Source organism: Chiloscyllium plagiosum, unplaced genomic scaffold, assembly GCF_037043375.1.
Source record: "Chiloscyllium plagiosum isolate Xiang-an unplaced genomic scaffold, Cpla_swu_hap1 HiC_scaffold_13, whole genome shotgun sequence".
Taxonomy (NCBI): domain Eukaryota; kingdom Metazoa; phylum Chordata; class Chondrichthyes; order Orectolobiformes; family Hemiscylliidae; genus Chiloscyllium; species Chiloscyllium plagiosum.
The window spans coordinates 16,231,555-16,249,848 of record NW_028270151.1 but is presented as its reverse complement, the minus strand read 5'-3'; the positions used below and the strand labels follow the sequence as shown (position 1 = coordinate 16,249,848).

Below are 18,294 nucleotides of genomic sequence, written 5' to 3'. Positions count from 1 at the left end.
AGGAGGTCATGTTGCAGCTGTACAGGACATTGGTTTGGCCACTGATGGAATATTGCGTGCAATTCTGGTCTCCTTCCTATCGGAAAGATGTTGTGAAACTTGAAAGGGTTCAGAAAAGATTTACAAGGATGTTGCCAGGGTTGGAGGATTTGAGCTATATGGAGAGGCTGAACAGGCTGGGGCTGTTTTTCTTGGAGCGTCGAAGGATGAGGGGTGACCTTATAGAGGTTTACAAAATTATGAGGGGCATGGATAGGGTAAATAGACAAAGTCTGGGGTCGGGGAGTCCAGAACTAGAGGGCATACGTTTAGGATGAGAGGGGAAAGATATAAAAGAGACCTGAGGGCCAGACTTTTCCACACAGAGAAATGAGCTGCCAGAGGAAGTGGTGGAGGCTGGTACAACTGCAACATTTAAAAGGCATTTGGATGGGTCTATGAATAGGAAGGGTTTGAAGGAAAATGGGCCTGGTGCTGGCAGGTGGGACTAGATTGTGTTGGGATATCTGGCCAGCATGGACAGGTTGGACCGAAGGGTCTGTTTCCATGCTGTACATCTCTACGACTCTATGGCTCTAAATGTTACATAGTTTTGAACAAGCCTTGCCATTTGGCACAGACACTAAGCCAGTCATGATCATCAGCAGTTCTCAGTGAAATCAAGGCAGTCAACCTTCAGTTAGGGGGTGTCATTACAGTCAGTCAAGTGCAGAGTTCGATATCAGCCCAGATGCTTGGATACAGTCAGTTGGCCACTCGGGACAGTCAGGGTTGGGATGCTCTCCTTATTGGACATGCGGAGTCAAATTTCAGGCAGCACAGCATCTGCTGTAGCTCCTTTTGCCCTAATGTGGGCTGTTTTCCCTGGGAATGTGAAAAAGGGGAGGAATTGGGTGAACTGAAAGTGATGTTAGCCACACCTAGATTAGATTAGATTAGATTACTTACAGTGTGGAAACAGGCCCTTCGGCTCAACAAGTCCACACTGCCCCGCCGAAACGCAACCCACCCATACCCCTACATTTACCCCTCACCTAACACTACGGGCAATTTAGCATGGCCAATTCACCTGACCTGCACATCTTTGGACTGTGAGAGGAAACCAGAGCACTCGGAGGAAACCCACGCAGACACGGGGAGAACGTGCAAACTCCACACAGTCAGTCGCCTGAGGCGGGAATTGAACCCGGGTCTCTGGCGCTGTGAGGCAGCAGTGCTAACCACTGTGCCACCGTGCCGCCCACCTGTGAGTGATTTTTCTGGTGCGGGAAAGTTGATGATGAGGTGCCCCAAGTGAGTTGCTCAGTCATTCAGGGGAGGAGAGAGGGCTTTGGGCTGGATGAGAGCGAGTGAGGGAAGATGTCACATGTAGTCGTGCGAAGGTTGGAACCTTTGTAAGAGGTAAATGCAGGAGTGGAGACATAGGGAGTGTGAGGTGGTAAAGAAAACATGGTGGCTCTTGCTCTGGCAGAACGGAGAAAGTCATTGAAAATTCCCGATTACAGAGACTGCAATGACCCAGGTGGCATCTTTGGAGAAGTCTGGCTGGTTTTTACAATCTGACCTCAACTGTTGGTCCTGATAGATGTCCCTGTTCTGTAGCAATTTATCCACCAGGACCCATCTGCAAAGTCTGTGGGGAGGAGGGGTGGGAGCGTACCAGAAATTTCTCTTTTCTGTCACATCTCGGGCAAATGCTACAAACCATACAGGACATCTCTGGACTAACAGCACTTGACCATGCGCACAATGACCTTTGAAAGATGGCACAAGTACCAGAGGCAGGGGTCTGGTCTGAGATATCCCAGCAATGGTATGCTCTTTCAGGGCAGGGTGAGTGGTAGAATTGGGCTAGTATTAAACATGAGAGGAGACCGGGGGCAGAATGAGGGGTGAGTTTGGGATGACTGAATGAGCAAAACCACTAGGCCTTGCAGGGGAAAACTCTTTATGAAACTCAACGAAAGTGACACTTAAACGAAAAAAAAATGGAAGCTTTAGCACATGCAATCTGAAAGATGCTTCAAGGGATAATAATGCATACTGAACTCGTTTATCTGAATGGCCTCTAACTCCAAGTCATATGGGGAACTAAGTTGCTTAACATAAATATGTTAACAGTGTGGAGAACAGATAGCTTTCTGCATATAAACGAAAACCTGAATTTATATGCTGCCTTTCCCAACACCATCATGTCCTAAAACACTCAATAGCCAACACATTACTTCTGAAGTGTAGTCACTATTATAGGCTTGAAATACAGCTGTTAATTTGTGCTCTGCAGGATCCCATAAACATGCGTGTTTGGTAATGAGCACACAATCTGATTTTTAATGATATTGACTCAGAGATAAATAGTGAAGAGGGAAAATGCCCCACTCCCCTTTTCAGAACAAGTCTTGGGAATTTTTGTATGTGTTTATTGCATTATTTGTAGACAGAGCCTCTGATAGCACAACGCTCCTTTCGTCACACTGGGGGATGGTGGTGGGGGGACGGTGGTGGGGGGATGGAATGTGTGGTGCAACAGCTCGGGTTTCTGTGCTCATGTCCTGTTTGAGCCAACAATTCACTGAATCATGGCCAACACTTAAATCAAAAATCCACTCGCTTCACATATCAAAAACTCAAGGCCTATGCTGGATGAAAGGCAAGAAAGAAAGGCACAGGGAAATTAGAAAGCAGAACTTGAACTGCAAACAGGAAAGCCAAAAGATTTGTTGTCATCAAATCTTCCTTATTAGGGTAAAGAGAACGAAACAAAGCTTAAAATGTCTGTGAAAAGCAAGCATTCTTTCTCCACAACTGTTGTGAAATTTTCTCAGTGACTGTCTTATTTGGAACCTTTCTCCCTTTTTAAAATTTAGCAGGTATATTTTAGTCAAAATTAAGCAGTATTTTATTCCCATGTGTAGATATTCCTGTGTGATATCTACAGGATTAGCTCCAAATTGACACCATTGATCAAGAAACCAACCTGTCTGGTTAGCACCGGACATTGATCAGTTTGAGCTTCTTGCATAAAACTCTGAATTTTCATATGTCCGGGTGTTAATCTTATGTTTATCTATTCACTACTTTGTTTCTGTTCTGGTTCCCTGTCACATATGGCATGGCTGATACAGTGTCCCCTGGAAACAGTTGCTGTGTGTTGTTGAAGTGTGTGGGTGGGACTGAACTGTTGACCACACTGCTCTTACTCAGATAAATAGCAGCTCAAGAGTGCTGGGGTGGAAGTAGTGCTGTAATCAAGTTCGCGCAAGAGAGTAGATGACAGTCAGTAGCTGTCCAACATATAGTCTTCAAGTGAATCGAAACTCTATGAAATGTGAGTGATGACTTTTACGCTGTGTTGAAAATGCCATAATGCTAAGTATGCTTCTCTTTTGAACTCTTAACACCTTAATTTTATATGTAAATTGCAGACTAATTTGTTTGAATGCCAGGTGGCTGTCACAAATTTCAGAATTAATTAATTTTATAGCATTGAAGGAGAACATTTGGCCCATCATAATTGTGCTAACTCTTTGAAAGGTTTATCCAATTTTCTCCTGTTTTCTTCCAAAGGCCCTGAAAATTTTGCTTTTTCAAATATTTTCTAAGACTGTCTCGATTGTTGCTAATGTATTTGTTTCCGCTATCCTTTCAGACAACATCTTCTAGATTATAACAATACACTACCCAAAAAACTCCACATCCCTCCTTTGATTAGTTTGCTAATTTATTTTAAATCAGTGTCTCACATTTCCCATCATTAGAAACAGTCTATTGTGTCACTGTTCAAATTAACTTTACAGTATTTCCTAAACTCAATATTTCTCAACATTATGGAATGTCCTGGAATGTTCTTTACTCAATTTTACATTGGTGTTGAAATCACAATATGAATAATAGATGACTAGCTGGTATTGTCAGGTATGTTGTCATAATGTACTGTCCATTTTCATTGAGATAATGGTTATCATAATTTTGTGAAGGATAAGCTTCCATTTAAATAGCTTTGCGTGCTGCTAAATATTGTTCCAGGCTCAACATTAGCAGTCCCCGAGTTTAGATCACATTGTTGATGTGGAGATGCTGGTGTTGAAGTGGCGTGGGCAAAGTCAGAAGTCACACAACACCAGGTTATAATCGCAACAGGTTTATTTGAAATCACAAGCTTTCAGAGCGCTGCTCCTTCGTCAGGTGAAAGATTGTGATTTCAAATAAACTTGTCGGACTCCAACCTGGTGTCACGTGACTTTCGACTTTGTCCATGCTGTTGATGTTTTACATTGAGAGGTCTGATCAACAGACCAAAAACGGTGAGGAGAAGAGCTGAAAGGACTAGGAGGTGGTCTAAAGCAGGTTGAATCAGGAGATCTGTGGTTAAAATGATGCCAAACCTGGTTTGTTGGGAGCCTGTTGGTTGTTTGCCAAAGGGAAGTCTGAGTAAGATATGGAGTGTCTCAATCCTGGGTCCTGGTAAAAACAAATGTTCAGGATGTAGCCTGCTTCAGAACCTCCCAAAACTGTGACCTCTACCTGCAAGGACCAGGAAACTTGGGAAGATCACTGTCTCCAAATCATACACATCTGGAATTATATCGCTGTTCCTTCACTGTTGCTCGAGGTCGACATGCTAGAATCCTCCTGTACTCAGAGAGTGTAGCTGCAACACACATTTGCAGTGATTCAAGAAAACAGTTCACTGTGACCTTCTCAAGCTGAAATAGGCTGACATTGCTAATTAATGCAATTGCAGCAGATTAGTTGCAAGCAGTTTCAAATGTTTCCCGCATTACAGGTTTGAGTTCAATATTTGGATGCAATACATATAGCCATATGGGTTTAAAAATGATTTCAAATTCTTATAATCTTGCTGTACTCTAACCAGAGGATAAGGCTTAATTAACGTGCCACCTATAAAGCTGGAGTCACAAGTAGACATGATATTGAAGAAGGCATTTGGTACACTTGCTTTTATTGGTCAGTGCATGTGCATGACATTGTTTAGGCCACTTGTGGAATACTGCGCTCAGTTCTGGTGTTCCTGCTGTAGCAAAGATGTTGTTAAACTTGAAAGGGTTCAGAAAATATTTTGCAAGAATGTTGCCGGTGTTGGAGGCTTTGAGCTATAGGGAGAGGTTGACTTGGCTGGGACTTCTTTCCCTGGAGCATCGGAGGCTGAGGGATGACCTTATAGAGGTTTATACAATCGTGAGGGGCATGGATAGGGAAAATAGATAAGGTGTTGTGGTTCTGTTCGCCGAGCTGGAAATTTTTGTTGCAAATGTTTCGTCCCCTGTCTAGGTGACATCCTCAGTGCTTGGGAGCCTCCTGTGAAGCGCTTCTGTGGTGTTTCCTCCGGCATTTATAGTGGCCAGTCCCTGTCGCTTCCGGTTGTCAGTTTCAGCTGTCTGCTGTAGTGGCCGGTATATTGGGTCCAGGTCTATGTGTTTGTTGATGGAGTTTGTGGATGAGTGCCATGCTTTTAGGAATTCCCTGGCTGTTCTTTGTTTGGCTTGCCCTATAATGGTAGTGTTGTCCCAGTCGAATTCATGTTGCTTGTCGTCTGCGTGTGTGGCTACTAAGGATAGCTGGTCGTGTCGTTTCATGGCTAGTTGATGTTCATGGATGCGGATCGTTAGCTGTCTTCCTGTTTGTCCTATATAGTGTTTTGTGCAGTCCTTGCATGGGACCTAAGGGACAACGTTTTCATTCAGAGGGTGGTGAGTGTACAGAATGAGCTACCAGAGGAAGTGGTGGAGGCTGGCACAATTACAACATTTAAAAGGCATCTGGATGGGTATATGAATAGGAGGGGCTTAGAGGGATATGGGCCAAATGCTGGCAAACTAGATTAGATTAGATTAATTTGGGATATCCGGTTAGCATGGATGATTTGGACCAAAAGGTCTGCTTTCATGCTGTATAGCTCCATGTCTCTAATTGCTCTAACAACTCTCCTGGCTGCAGTATTATATAGGGCTACAGAACCTGCATGAAGAGCACTTTTCATGATTTCAAGATCTCTATAACCATTTTACAATTAATTTTAAAAATCACACAACACCAGGTTACAGTCCAACGCGTTTATTTGAAAGCACTAGCTTTTGGAGCACTGCTCCTTCATCAGGTGGTTGTGGCATATAAGATCAGGTGGTTGTGGCATATAACATCATATAATCCACACCAGATGATGAAGAAGTTGTGCTCCAAAAGCTAGTGCTTCCAAATAAACCTGTTTGACTGTAACCTGGTGTTGTGTGATTTTTAACTTTGTCCACCCCAGTCCACCACTGGCATCTCCAAATCATTCCAATTAATCAGCTGATTTGAAGTAGGGTCACTGCCACACTTTAGGAACCTCGACAGATGAACTTTCGTACAGCAAACTCCCACAAACAGGAAGGTGAATATGGCCAAATAATTTGTCCTAGTGGTGATGTAGATTTATGGTAGTTGGCAAAAGAATGGGGAGGAGATTTCTTTGTAAACTCAGTGAGCTATTATGGCTCAGATTGTACTACTGATGATACAATTTCAATGTTAACTTTTTCCAAATCAGGAAATTAGAGCAGGAATAGGCAATTCAGTCCCTGGAACCAACTAGAGTCATAGAGTCAGAGAAATGTACAGCACGGAAACAGAACCTCTGGTCCAACCTGTCCATGCCAACCAGATATCCCAACCTAATCTAGTCCCACCTGCCAGCACTTGGCCCATATCCTTCTAAACCCTTCCTATTCATATATCCATCCAGATGCCTTTTAAATGTTGCAATTGTACCAGCCTCCACCACATCCTCTGGTTGCTCATTCCATACATGTACCACCCTCTGCGTGAAAAAGTTGCCCCTTATGTCCCTTTTATATCTTTCCCCTCTCACCCTAAACCTATGCCCTCTAGTTCTGGACTCCCTGATCCCATGGAAAAGACTTTGCCTATTTACCCCATCCATGCCCCTCATAATTTTGTAAACCTCTATAAGGTCACCCCTCATCCTCCAACTCTCCAGGGAAAACAGCCCCAGCCTGTTTAGCCTCTCCTTATAGCTCAAATCCTCCAACCCTGGCAACATCCTTGTAAATATTTTCTGAAACCTTACAAGTTTAACAACATCCATCCAACAGGAAAGACACCAAAATTGTACGCAATATTCCAAAAGTGGTCTAACCAACTTTCTCTACAGCTGCAACATGACATCCCAACTCCTGTACTCAATACTCTGACCAATAAAGGAAAGCATACCAAACATCTTCTTCACTATTCTATCTACCTGTGATTCTGTGTTCAATGAACTATGAACCTGCACTCCAAGGTCTCTTTGTTCAGCAACACTTCCTAGGACCTTACTATTAAGTGTATAAGTCCGGCTAAGATTTGTTTTTCGCCTCGCATTTATCTAAATTAAACTCCATCTATCACTCCTCAGCTCATTGGCCCATCTGAACAAGATCCCGTTGTACTCTGAGGTAACCCTCTTGGTTGTCCACAACACCTTTAAACCTCTTGCTTAAAAAGAATTTAACCTCAACCTTAAAAAGAGAGTTCTAAAGGCTCATGAGAGACTCTGAGAAAAAAAAGAAATTGCCTCATTTCTGTTTTAAACAGTGACCCCCCTCAGAACCTCATATGATTCAATCAAGTTGTCTTTTTCTCCTCTAAACTCAAGCAAGTACAAGTCTAACCAGTACAAAACAAAATCAGAACTTGCTGGAGAAACGCAGCAGGTCTGGCAGCATCAGTGATGAGAAAGCAGAGTTAATGTTTCGGGTTCAGTGACCCTTCTTTAGATTTTATTTTGTCTACTCAGTCTCATAAGACAACCTTTTATTCCAGGTATTAGTCTGGTAAATGCTTTCTGAAATGTCCCCAATGTATTTACCTCCTTCCTCAAATAAGGTGACTAATACTATGCGGATTACTCCAGATGTGGTCTTTCAAACCTTTTGTGATGCATGAAGTCACCCAGAGCCTCTGCACCTTAGAGCTTGTAGAATTCCCTCTCTTTAATTATTTAAAATAGCCTTGGACCCATTCTTTCCCCCCCAAAACTGAATGTAAGATTAAATCACATCATAGTCATTACCACCTAAGAGGAACCTTCATTATAAGATTATTATTCCATTTTACTATACAATACCAGGTCTACTACAGCCTGTTTTCTGTGTAGCTCCAGAACATTTAATTGCAAGGAGGTTCCCTGCACTTCTTTGTTCTTCTGGATTTTCAACAAAATTACCACTTCCTGAGCAGCGCAATCAAAATTTACACCTGATGGTAAAGATAAATCTGCTATCAGACACTGAGCACTCATTTCCCATTCTTAAAACTGGACAAATATTTGTTGACCTTTTTTCACGGTAGGGTTATGCATTCCACGTTCCTCAATTAGGGCTTCAGATTCAAATATTTTACTCCTTGTTTCAAACAAAACACTGATTTCTCTGCCTGGACATTGTTTCATTTACCTTTAACCACTTCGCATTTTTCACGATTTTCTGAAAAAAAAAGGAAGAATGCTGCTACATCCCTTTCCTCAAATTTTGATGGTGCCTGCACAAACTTAATTATTTCCCTCCTGGATTTTATGAATTGGATGACCCCCCTCAGTGCCCTCCCTGCTTTGAGGTCTCCTTTTGTCAATCCAGGCTTAAATTCATTTTCTTTCTCTCTCTATTGAATCTCTGGACCCAGCTTTCTTATTTCCATTTCCCTTCTTTTTAATTCCAATTACCATTCCTTGTCCTTTCACTCCCTTTCCTAGCTTCTTTTCTTCATATTCAAATCTGCTTTGACTGGAACTCTACAGCCAAGTGGTATTATTGCCGGACTGTTTATCCAGAAACCCCAGTTAATATTCAGGGGACCTGTGATCAAATCCTGCCATCGGGGATGATGGAATTTGAATTCAATAAGAGTCTGGAATTTAAGAGTCTAATGATGACCATGAATCCATTGTCGATGATTGGGAAAACCCATCTGGTTCACTGATGTCCTTTAAGGAAGGACATCCTTACCTGGTCTGACTTACTTGTGACTCCACACCTACAGCAATGTGATTGGCTCTTCACTGCCCTGGATTAGATTATTTACAGTGTGGAAGCAGGCCCTTTGGCCCAACAAGTCCACACCGACCCTCCAAAGAGCAACCCACCCAGACCCACTCCTCAACATTTACGTCTTCATCTAACACTATGGGCAATTTTGCGTGGCCAATTCACCTAACCTGCACATTTTTGGACTGTGGGAGGAAACTGGAGCACCCTGAGGAAACCCATGCAGACATGGGGAGAATGTGCCTGAGGGGTCATGATTCGGAGATGCCGGTGTTGGACTGGGGTGTACAAAGTTAAAAATCACACAACACCAGGTTATAGTTCAACAGGTTTAATTGGAAGCACACTAGCTTTCGGAGCGACGCTCCTTCATCACTATCACCTGATGAAGGAGCGTCGCTTCGAAAGCTAGCGTGCTTCCAATTAAACCTGTTGGACTATAACCTGGTGTTGTGTGATTTTTAACTTTGCCTGAGGGGGAAATTGAACCCAGGTCCCTGGCGCTGTGAGGCAGCAGTGCTAACCACTGCCTCTGGGCAATTAGGAATGGGCAATAAATATTCGACTGCCAGCGATGCCCTCATCATGTGAATTAATAAAAACAATAGAGTGTTTCCAATCCCTCATTATTTGGAGTGCCTGTTCTCTTGCATATCTTTATTTAGCCCAACCGTTTCTCCCACAGTTGGAGTAAGAAATTAGGCACATTTTCCATCCTGGAACCAGGAAGTGGAATAGATCTGGGCCAAACACAAAGAATGCTGACAAATTCAACAAGTCTGGCAGAATCTGTGGAAGGAAAGAGTTCATGTTTCAAATCTGGTATGACTGTTTCTTGGTTTTGAAGAGTCATACCAGACTCACAATATTACCTCTTTCTCTCCACAGATGATGCCAAACCTGCTGAATTTCTCCAGCATTCTCTCTGTTGACTACAGATGTCCAGCATTTGCAGTATTTTGCTCTCATCCACAAGATCAGAGTCAAGAGTGTGGTGCTGGAAAAGCACAGCAGGTAAGACAGCAGCCAAGGAGTAGGAGAATCGACATTTCGGGCATAAGCCCTTCATCAGGAATGAGGCTTGTGGGCCAAGGGGTCTGAGAGATAAATGGGAAGGTCCCCACTGGCCCACAGCCTCATTCCTGATGAAGGGCTTATACCCGAAACGTTAACTCTCCCGCTCCTTGATGCTGCCTGACCTGCTGTGTTTTTCCAGCGCCACACTCTCGACTCTGATTTCCAGCATTTGCAGTCCTCACTTTCTCCCCAGGTCTGGGTCTGATCGACCTTGTACTAATGAGATGGAGTTTTCCTGTCTGCCAGACATTTGATTTGACTTGATTTATTATTGTTACATGTACCGAGATACAGCGAAAAATATGTTTTTCATGATACCCAGACAAACCATGCCTTACGTAAATACATCAGGGTAGTAGAACAGAATGCAGAATATAGCGTTTTAGCTACAGAGAAAGCTCAACTCGAATATATAAGGGGTATGCTCATAAGTCTGATGACAACAGGAAGAAGCTCTTCTTGAATCTTTTTGTATGTTTTCAAACTTTTGGATATTCTGCTTGACAGAAGAGGGTGGAAGAGAGTATAACCGGGGTGAGAGGGGTCTTTGATGATGTTGGCTGCCTTCCTGAGGCAGCAGGAAGTGTAGATGGAATCAATGGAGGGAAGGCTGGTTTGTGTGATGGACTGGGCTGCATTTACAAATCTCTATAATTTCTTGTGGTCCTGGGCAGAGCAGGTGGCATACCAAGCTGTGATGTGTCCAGATGGCATGCTTTCTCTAGTGCATCAATAAAAACTAGAGTCATTTTTTATAGATGCATGCAAGGTCCCAGAAGGTTTGAATATTCTCTCAATCACTTCTTTTTAACATATAACAGATGCATATTGATGCACTCAGTAATTACATATCAATGCACTCAGTGACGTCTACTGAAGAATTGGGAAATATGTTTTTTATAATGCAAGAAGCAGTAGGATATGCTGTTCTTAGGTTGAGTGAAGGACGCTTTGAATTTGTAATTCTTTATGATTGCTTCTTGTTTAATCATGATACTGAATGCCATCAATGTGAATAATTCCATTCCCAGCATTTACCTTCCTCACGATGTTGTGTCCAACATTATTCTTTCAATTAACGGTAATTGATTAATCTGCATGGGTGATCTCAGAAGCCACAATGTAAAACATAGATCATTCTTTCTCGTATAACATAGAGAAAGGTGAGATGTTACATCTTACAGGATGTCCCAAAGTGCTGCACATGCAAAGCAGTATCTTTTGAAGTGTAGTCACTGTTGTCATGTAGAAAACCAGGCAGCCAATTTTCATAGTTCCCACAAACATGACAATGGATGGATAATCTGATTTAGTGTCAGTGCTTGTTGGATAAATATTGGCAGAATTCCCCCCACTCCTTTTTTCAAGGTAGCAATGTGAAGACATTACACACCTACATGAGAGGGCAGTGTGGTTCATTGTCATCTCTGGACCAACACCAGTGGTCACAATGATTACAGCCTGTACTGTTACTCCAATCTATTTCTTTATTTATCGTTCAGTCAGTATAACACCACAACTTAAAATTGGATCAGGTTACAACACAAAGCTGCCAGAGGCTTAGTTATTACCTACACTGGTGGGGAGTAGCTGACCAGTCTTTAGCCACTAAGCTAGCTATGTCCTTCTTCAATGAGCTCAGGGTCCTGCTTCTGCAATAGTTGTTCCTAGGTTATTGCTTTCAATGTCTTTAATGTCTTTACTTTTATTGCTTTCTTCAACCTTCCAGCACATATCCCTGCCCAGGATCCTCGTGACTCTGGGTTCATCTACCCAAGGGTCACATAGATGACATGCATCTGTTCCATTGTCCTCTTTTCTATCCTTAACTTAGTCATCTTGATAACCACAAAATTTGAGCAGACATTATCACCAGATGCCTGTTTAATCAACAGGATCTGACACTGCTTTGCACAGGTGGCTACTGTTCCTGTGAAGTGGGCCACTTTTCCCATCATCCTTAGCTGTTAGCCATACCGGTACAGTGTAGAAGTTAAGATGCAGCCATACAGCTACAGCAATGGGCAAGTCGTAGAACACCTCAACCCAAGGATAAAACTTCTGAGAGGGCAGCACCTTCCTCAGTAGTGCACGAGAAGTGTGACCTCAAGAAGGTGCTCAATCCTCTGGAGAGTATCTTGGAGCCATAACAAGTTGACTCAATAGGCTGAATATGAGTAGTAACTTGCATATTGCTAGTAAATAATCAAAGGATTGTTGATGTTCTCAACAGAAAGATGATGACAACAAACGAAGTCCTGCACAAGAACTCTACAATCACAAACATGACTATGAATGGAACTGTATGTCCAGAAAATCATGGTTATAAATACATGGTCTACTCCACTGTGTACAGCGGTGTATTCGTCATTGGGTTGCTGTCAAACATGCTGGCTCTGTTTGTGTTCTACCGCATTGCGAAGAGTAAGAATTCCAGCACAGTCTACCTGATGAACCTCGCCATTGCTGACCTCCTCTTTGTGCTCAGCCTTCCCCTGAGGATTGTCTATTATCTAAGAGAAGGAGACTGGCCATTCAGGGATTTCCTGTGTCGAGTGTCCACCTACACTTTCTACGTCAGCATGTATTGCAGTATATTTTTCCTGACTTGCTTGAGCATATCTCGTTTTTTGTCCACAGTCCATCACATGAGGCATCAAAGAATTTTCACTTTCCGCCGGTGCGTCATAGCATGTGTTATAATCTGGCTCTTCGTGGGTGTAGCTGCAGCACCCTTCCTGTTGTCAGGGAGCGAAGCTCACCATGGCAAAATCAAGTGCTTTGAGCCTGTGATTGCCAAGAGCTGGACTCGCATTGCTAAGATGAACTACTTTGCACTGACTGTTGGATTCCTTATTCCTTTTATCATCATTCTCATCTGCTACTCTTTGATGATAAAGTACTTAATGGGGGTTAGTTGGCAGTCAAGACGAATCAAGAGGGACATAGCCATGATTGTGCTGGTTCTGTGCGTGTTTTTTATCTGTTTCCTTCCCTACCACATGCAAAGGACAGTGCATTTGTATTACCTGGTCCATCACCACACTGACTGTGATCTGGAAAACATTCTCCGCAAGTCAGTGGTGGCTACGCTGTGCCTGGCAGTGGCCAACAGCTGCTTTGACCCCCTGCTTTACATTTTTGTGGGGCAAGGGTTTAGAACATTTGTCAGGGCATGGCTGAAGAGAAAGGAATCTAACGTCTCGTACAGCTCCTCCAGTAGCAAGCTTTTCATTAGCGCTGCATTCATCCAACAAGGACGGATGCTGGAGTCGTCCGCAGGACCAATAAAGCCAACCCAGACTCTGTTGTGTGAAGGAGATGAACTGTTAAATGAAAAAACTCAAGGAGACAATAAATTCTCAAGCAAAACAGAAATCGGTGATCACTTCAAGCGAAACAGCCCATAGTGACTTCTCGAAAGCTTCCTTTCTAGATGAGGCTTGCTAGATGAGGAGAGCTTTTTTGTCTCCTCAGCAGGTCGATTGACTGCTAAAGGTTTTGTATGAAAGGAGTTCCTTAGGAAGAAAATATGACAAAGTGTTTTGATGGTGACAGTCGGGAAAGTGGGAATTTTCTAGCATTTGCCACTTTATCAAAACAGCAGTAATTCCTGAGCCGTCGAAGGGAGGTGTCAAGAAGCGTGGGATGTGGAGGAGGAACTGGAAGAGCTACAATATTCGTTGTATCTTATCAACTGATTATAGAACCACAAGACAGAGAGCATGGTAGAGTGTGACTTTAAAAGAAAGGGTAACAAAGGTAGCTTGCTAATCATATACATTAGAACATTTTTAAATATGTAAAAAAACATTCAGTTCAGTCACTGATTATACCATTGGTGCCAAACATTTTAAGATTTATTTGAAAGATATCATAAAGCAAGTATGTTGAGAGTTAGACCTCTGACCTGAAGAATTCCAAAATGGCCCACTTCCTGTTCCTTGCACTCCAGAAATATTGGCTCCACCCACAGCACAGGCCATGTCACCCAAAATCACTCCCGTCCTGAAATCCTACAGACAATAGCTCACAGACAGTGTTCCACAGAGAATACTCCATAGAAAATATCTTTCAGGGAATATCCCAAGAGGGTATCCCACCATAAATTCCCACAGAAAATACCCAAAGTGAGTCAATGAGTCATACAGCATGGAAACAGACCCTTTGGCCCAACCAGTCCATGCTGAACACAATCCCAAACTAAACTAGTCCCACCTGCCTGCTCCAGGCCCATATTCCTCCAAACCTTTCCTATCCATGTACCTATCCAAATGGCTTTTAAACATTGTAATTGTACCTGCATCTATTTCCTCAGGAGGTTCATTCCACATGTGAACCACCTAACAGAGAGTGCCCCACGTAGACTGCCACATGGAGAATGCCCCACTGACAGTGCCCCTGCCCCACAAAGGGTGCCCAGAGAGTGTCCCATCGAAAGCATCCAGCTAAGGTGGGCCCAACATTCAAGCCCATGCAAGAATCCAAAGTAGGATATCTGAAGTTGAATGTGATGTCTCCCTTTACTGCAGTCTGAATGTTCTTGTTTTACAAGAAAGTATTTAATCACTTGCTATTGCTAATATTTGACAGAATTCCTTTATTGCTTTTATGGGGCTCTCTCTGTCTGTGGGGTATAAGCATACAAACTTCCAAGGTCGATACCTTATTCTGCAGGGATGCTGGAAATTGCAGTTAGGACAGCAGTTGGAAGGAACAAAGTGTGTAGGCCACAAAGAACTGTTGGACCAAATGGCCTGTTTCTGTGTAATTATATCTGTAATTCCATGTGTTGCTATCTAGAAGAAGCACTAGTAATTTATCGACTCTTCAGACGTTGGGGAGATTGAATATTTTATAAATGAAGGATAAGGTGTTGGCTCAATGCAAGAACAAGAGACACGAGAAAGGAAAACTAGCTGCCAAAAACATTATCAGCACAGAAGGGATAAGCATAATGAAAGCATATCTGTTTGTTGCACAATTAACACCCCCTCATCTTTCTGGCATCTGTGAACCAATTAATTTATGTATTGTTAAATGCTTCAAACATAACTGGAAGAGATATTATTTTCTTTGAGACACATTGTGTTATTATTTAATCATGTTGTAAATTTGAACAAAGCTTGATGCACTTTTTAAAAAAAGTTTTCATGTACTACAGAAGTATTTGCTTTGTAAGTGTGATATTTCCACAACTGTTGTTCCCTTGTATAATTCAGTGTACATTTTGTTCTGTATACTTAATTAAATGTTTACCTTCCCTGGTCACTTGTAGCTCAATTGGCAGCATATTTTGTCTGTGAATCAAATGTACAACAAAAAAATACTTGGAGCACGTCACTGAGGATGACACTCAAAACAAAGTGATGTTCTTTTTCTACTGTCTCAAGGGCTATTCAGAAATGTCATCATTGTCAATATTTTCACCTTAACCAATATTTGGCTGCTACTACATTGATCTTGTAGGAATTAAGCAATTGTTGCATTACCATCTTTTACAGCAGCAACTACACAACAAAATCACTTCAGTATCACTGAAAAAAGAGACTTATTTTGAATCACAAAATCTCTACAGTGCAGAAAGAGGCTGTTTGGTCCATCGAGTCTGTACCCTATATCTGTAACTTTACATTTCCCATAGCTAGTCCACCTAGCCTACATGTCCCTGGACACTGAGCAATTTAGCATGGCTAATCCACTTAAACTGCACATCTTTGGACTACAGGAGGAAATGGGTACATCCATGGGTACACTTAGTGCTAAACACTGGACCATTGTTCCACCCTATTGAAGCTTATTATTTTCTAAGACAATAAGAAGTAGGAACAGGAGTAGGCTGTTCAGCCTCTTGAGCTTGCTTCACCATTCAATAGTTTCATGGATGATCTGACATTACTCATGTCCACTCTCCCTGTAACCCTTATGAAATAACTCCATAGAAGCTGGTATCCCCTCACCAAGTCACCCTTTATTTACAAATGCATATTACTTGACACTGATCCAGTTCTCTCAGAGCCAGCTCTCAGAGTGAACAGAGCCTCTAACACTCCTGTTTATAACTGTCAGCCAGGACTCCCTGATTAAATCAGGTTAACAGCCCCAATCAGGGAACTCACACTCCATCAGGTCCATCTGGCTGACCTTGTCACAATCATTACACTTTGCCTCTTTTGTTGATCAAAAATCTATCTCAGCCTTAAATATACACAAGGACAAATAGGGCAGCACAGTGGCTCAGTGGTTAGCACTGTTGCCTCACAACACCAGGGACCCAGGTTCGATTCTAGCCTCGGGCGACTGTCTGTGTGTGTTTCCTCCAGATGCTCCGGTTTCCTCCCAAAGTCCAAAGATGTGCAAGTCAAGAGAATTGGCCATGCTAAATTGCACACAGTGTTTAGGGATGTGTGAGGTGCAATAGTCAGGGGAAATGTAGGGTAATAGGGTGGGGGAATGGGCCTGGGTGGGTTACTCTTTGGAGGCTCAGTGTGGATTTATTGGGCTAAATGGCCTGTTACAACACTGTAGGAATTCTATGACTGTACACCCACAGCTTTCTGAGACAAGGAATTTCAAAGACTCACAATCCTCTGTGAGCAGAATTTCCTCCTCATCTTAGTCTTAAATTGGTGCCTCTTTACTCTGACACTATGCCCCTGAACCTAGACTGTCCTATGAGGGGAAGCATCTCCCAGCATTGACTCTGTCCAGCTCATTGTGAATGTTGCACCCACCAGAACACCATGCAAGAGTGCAAGTTCAAAGGGAAAACAACATTGTATCCCATAAGAGGAGAGTGCTGTTTCACTGGCAAGTGGACTCTGATTGCTAGAGACGTTCTTCATTGTCAAGATTAGAATGGTGCTGAAAAAGCACAGCCGGTCAGGCAGCATCCGAGGAGCAGGAAAATCGACGTTTCGGGGCTTTTGCACAAAACGTCGATCTTCCTGCTCCTCGGATGCTGCCTGACCTGCTGTGCTTTTCCAGCACCACGCTAATCTTGACTCTGATCTCCAGCATCTGCAGTCCTCACTTTTGCCTACGTTCTTCAGTGTGCCTTTAAATGGAACCAAGTCATAAAATTCTCACTATCAATGTAACTCTTTCCTCCTGTTTATCTACAACAAAGTCATTAACAACTTCTCCAACAGTTTTAATTTCTGCTCATTCTTGATAAGCACACAAGTTATTCTTTCACATCAGTTATAAGCACATTGAAGCAACTTGCTTATCAGAAGTATGCCACCCATGCAGACAGGACTGTGCTGATAGAGCAGAGACAAAAATTGTGCAGATTTTGACCCAAGCAAAACTGGCACATCAATCATTAACCACGTGAGCATTTCCCTCCTGTTTGTAAATGTCTAAGTGATTATTTGAAAGCAGTGCAATGAAAATGGCTTTTGGAGACTTGAGGTTGAACTTCGATTTATGAGCAAAATCTTTGCTAACAAATTTACGTTATCACCTGGCAAGGGGCCTGTGGCCTTTTTTTGTTTGTAGTAGACAAAGTATGAAATTCCAGACACTTCCAAGAAAATAAAGCCAGAATATTTCACAGTTCTGAACAAACAACAGTACATTTGACTCGACAAAGTTTAGACAGTAATCTACAATAGCCTGAAGTAACATGGATCACAGACACCATATTGTGAGTGCCCAACAAAGCACATCAAATGACAAGTACAATCAAGACAGATCCCACAACTGCCCAAATGTACCTGACACTGTCAGTCACCAGATCTCATTAGAACATTACAAAGGATTACAATGCTTAGCTGTTAAAGACTAGGCTGCAGGACTTTACTAAAGGTTGCTCCATCATGGACTGTCTCAACAATTGCTCATGTCCTTGTTGTTTACTTGCCCAATCTCATCTGTGCTCCCTAGTGTTTGGAAATTGCAAACCACAGCAAGTCACAGGTACAATTCCAGCTTATCACAGACAGCTAGCTTTACCAAGCTGGGATTGTCCTGACATTTCTCTAAGCCAATACTTTGGGTAGGCTTCCTTCACCCGCTCTGCCGGCTGCACTGAACTGTTCTCTGACCCTCCCTACAGCTCCCAGAGCTTCTCCAAGCCACAACTTGAGTCCAAGCCACAACACTTAGGTTTACATCTTGGCTCCCAGACTCCTTCTGTGTTTTAATGGCTAGGAGCCTGCTGCAGCAG

The 18,294-nt window shown here is 42.7% G+C and overlaps 1 protein-coding gene across 3 annotated transcripts in view; it reads left to right on the top strand.

The window, feature by feature from the left end:
- Window positions 1–15,390, top strand: part of LOC122548204 (cysteinyl leukotriene receptor 1-like) — a 60,931-nt gene extending 45,541 nt beyond the window's left edge. Inside the window, exons 1-2 of one of the 3 annotated variants that reach the window (XM_043686748.2) lie at window positions 3,219–3,328; window positions 12,355–15,390. In XM_043686748.2, coding sequence (XP_043542683.1) covers window positions 12,359–13,531 — 1,173 coding nt within the window. In that variant the 5' untranslated portion in view covers window positions 3,219–3,328; window positions 12,355–12,358 and the 3' untranslated portion in view covers window positions 13,532–15,390. Of the gene's footprint in view, window positions 1–3,218; window positions 3,329–3,354; window positions 3,374–12,354 lie in introns of those variants that run through there. The other 2 variants (XM_043686749.2, XM_087993341.1) reach the window with 2 other exon arrangements.
- Window positions 15,391–18,294: the final 2,904 nt, after the last annotated feature.